Raw genomic sequence first — 3130 nt, 5'->3', positions numbered from 1 at the left:
CATGCACGCTCGCGTGTGCTCTACAGACACACGTGTGCACACATACATGCACGCTCGCGTGTGCTCTACAGACACACGTGTGTACACACATGCATGCACGCTCGCGTGTGCTCTACAGACACACGAGTGCACACACATACATGCACGCTCGCTTGTGCTCTACAGACACACGAGTGCACACATACATGCACGCTCGCGTGTGCTCTACAGACACACGTGTGTACACACATGCATGCACGCTCGCTTGTGCTCTACAGACACACGAGTGCACACACATGCATGCACGCTCGCGTGTGCACTACAGACACACGTGTGCACACACACAGGCATGCACGTACACACACAGGCCTCACACGGGACGACCTGCATGGGACCAGACCAGAGCCAGTCTTGGGAACCCTCACCGTGGACACCAGCCCGATCCACACCCCTCCAGCACCCACAGCTTCTCAGCAGCTCATCCACACACTGGCCACACTGACCTGCCCCCCAGCCCCAGGGCACTGCACCCCCTCCCAACATCCACAAAACCCACACCCAGCTTGTCCTGATGCTCCCACCCACTCCTTCTCTCGGACACTCCCCGACACTGACCAGCCCTTCCCTAGGCTCTCCAGCTCCCCCCACCTTCTGGACCTGGCCCCCAGGGGAAGAGGACATGTGCCAGTCAGGGCGCCTTCCCCCAGGAGGGTCCCAGCACAGGGCAGAGCAGAGAGGGAGGGGGTCCCCCACTGACCAGACCCAAGCTGGAGAGCCGGGGGTGCCGAGGCTGGCGCCTGAGGTTGCAGAGGGCTGTGACTGTCCCCCAGGGAATCACCCCTGGGGCAGGCACAGCACTGACCACCCCCTTCCTGTCCAGAGCTGCTCCTGGACGACAGCTGTGCCGAGGACCAGGATGGGGAGCTGGACGGGCTGTGGACCACCATCTCAATCTTCATCACCCTCTTCCTGCTCAGCGTGTGCTACAGCGCCACTGTGACCCTCTTTAAGGTGGGCGTCCCCACACGTCCCTTCACTGCAGCCTGCTGTCCCCGTGCTGTCCCCACACTATCCACGTGCTATCCCCATCTGTCCACATGCTGTCCACACGCTGTCCATATGCTGTCCCCATGCCATCCTCACACTGTCCACATGCTGTCTCCACACTGTCCCCATGTTGTCACCATGCTGTCCTCGACAGTCCCCTCACTTCGGCCCACTCTCCCTACACTGTCCCCATGCTATTCCCATGCTGACCCCATGCTGGCCACACACTGACCCAGAATTGTCCCCATGTGGTCCCCACACTATCCACGTGCTGTCCACACGCTGTCCATATGCTGTCCACGTGCTGTCCCCGCACTATCCCCACATTGACCCCACATTGACCCCACACCGAACCAAAACTGTCCCCACATTGACCACACACTGTCTCCACACTATCCCCACGCTATCCCCACACTGACCCAAAATTGTCCCCACGTTGACCTCATCCTGTCCCCATGCTGTCCCCACATTGACCCCAAACTGACTTGACACTGTCCTCTCTGTGTCCATGTGCTGTCCCTTCATTACTTCCTCAATGTCCACACTGTTCCCACACCATCCCCATGCTGTCCCCACACGGTCCCTTCTGTGTCCACATGCAGTCCACATGCTGTCCCCACACTGGCTCTTCTGTGTCCACATGCAATCCACATGCTGTCCCCACACTGTCCCCTCTGTCCCCACACTGTCCCCACTCTGCCCCATCTGTGTCCCCACACTGTCCCTTCACTGACTCCTCATGCCCACTTGCTGTCCACTCGCTGTCCCTGCACTATCCTCTCACTTACCCCATGATGTCCATTCTGTCTCCACAGAATCCCCATGCTGTCTACATGCCATCATCTCACTGTCCCCATGATACCGCATACTGTCCCCACACTGTCCCTTCACTGACTACTCACTGCCCCCTTGCTGTCCCCATGCAGTCCCCATGCTGCTCTTGACCACCCCCTCACTGTTGTCTGCTGTCCCCACACTATCCCCACGCTATCCCCACACTCTCTCCATGCTGTCACATGTTGTCCCCATGCTGTCCTTACGTTCCCATGCTGTCCCCACACCATCATCTCACTACAGCCCACTGTCCCTATGCTGTTCCCATGCTGTCCCCACACTGACACCACACTGTCCCTATGCTATCCCCAGGCCATCTCCAGGCAGTCCACACACTATCCCCATGCTTACCCTATGCTGTCCCCACGCTGACACTAAACTGTCCCCACACTGTCCCAACATTAACTCATGTTGACCTACACTGCCCCCCACACTGTCCCTATAATATGGCCCATTGTCCTCATGCTGTCCCCACACTGTCCTCGTACTGTCCCCACATGATGGTCCGCTGTCCCCTCACTGTCCCCATGATTACCCCATGCTGCCCCATCACTGTCCCAAGTCCCCAGCTGTCCCCATGATGTCCACACATTATCCCCACACTGTCCCATTGCTGTCCCACACTGTCTCCATGATGATCTCGCACTGTCCCCACACTGTCCCCTTACTATCCCTACACTGTTCCCTCACTGCTCTCCTGCTGCTCCCTCTCTGTCTGCATGCTGTCCACACATTATCGCCACACTGTCCCATTGCTGTCCCCACACTGTCCACACAATGAACCCTCATTGTATCCACACTGTCCCCACACTGACCCCGGATGACCTCTTACCGTCCCCTCACAGTGGGCCAGTGTCCCCACACTGTCACCTCACTGCCCCCTCTGCCCCTTCGCTGTCTTCACGCTACCCACACATTGTGCCATCACTGTCCCCACGCTGGCCCCATAATAACCCTTGATTGTCCCCACACTGACCCCACACTAACCCACACTGTCTCTACACTGTCCCCATTATGACCCCACACTGTACTCTCACTGTCCCCTCACTGTCCCCACACTGTCCCCACACTCTTCCCTCACTGCTCTCTCACTGCCCTTTGCTGTGCCCATGCTGTCCACACATTGTCACCATACTGTCCCATCACTGTCCCCAAAATGTCCACAAAATGACCCCTCATTGTCCCCACATTATCCCCACACTGACCCCCATGATGACCTCTCACTGGCCAAACATGATGGGCCACTGTCCCCACACTATTCCCACACTCG

General features: G+C 58.1%; 1 gene segment (V, D, J or C); it reads left to right on the top strand.

The window, feature by feature from the left end:
• LOC111140433 overlaps nucleotides 1-2927 on the top strand; it is a 5512-nt gene extending 2585 nt beyond the window's left edge. The window contains 1 exon segment of the C gene segment in view: nucleotides 860-2927. Within this exon segment, the coding sequence occupies nucleotides 860-1257 (398 nt within the window).
• Nucleotides 2928-3130: the final 203 nt, after the last annotated feature.

Source organism: Enhydra lutris, unplaced genomic scaffold (genome assembly GCF_002288905.1).
Source record: "Enhydra lutris kenyoni isolate GAN:26980312 unplaced genomic scaffold, ASM228890v2 scaffoldscaffold1118, whole genome shotgun sequence".
Taxonomy (NCBI): Eukaryota; Metazoa; Chordata; class Mammalia; order Carnivora; family Mustelidae; genus Enhydra; species Enhydra lutris.
Note: the sequence above shows the minus strand (reverse complement) of the source record. Positions and strands in the feature narration are given on the sequence as shown.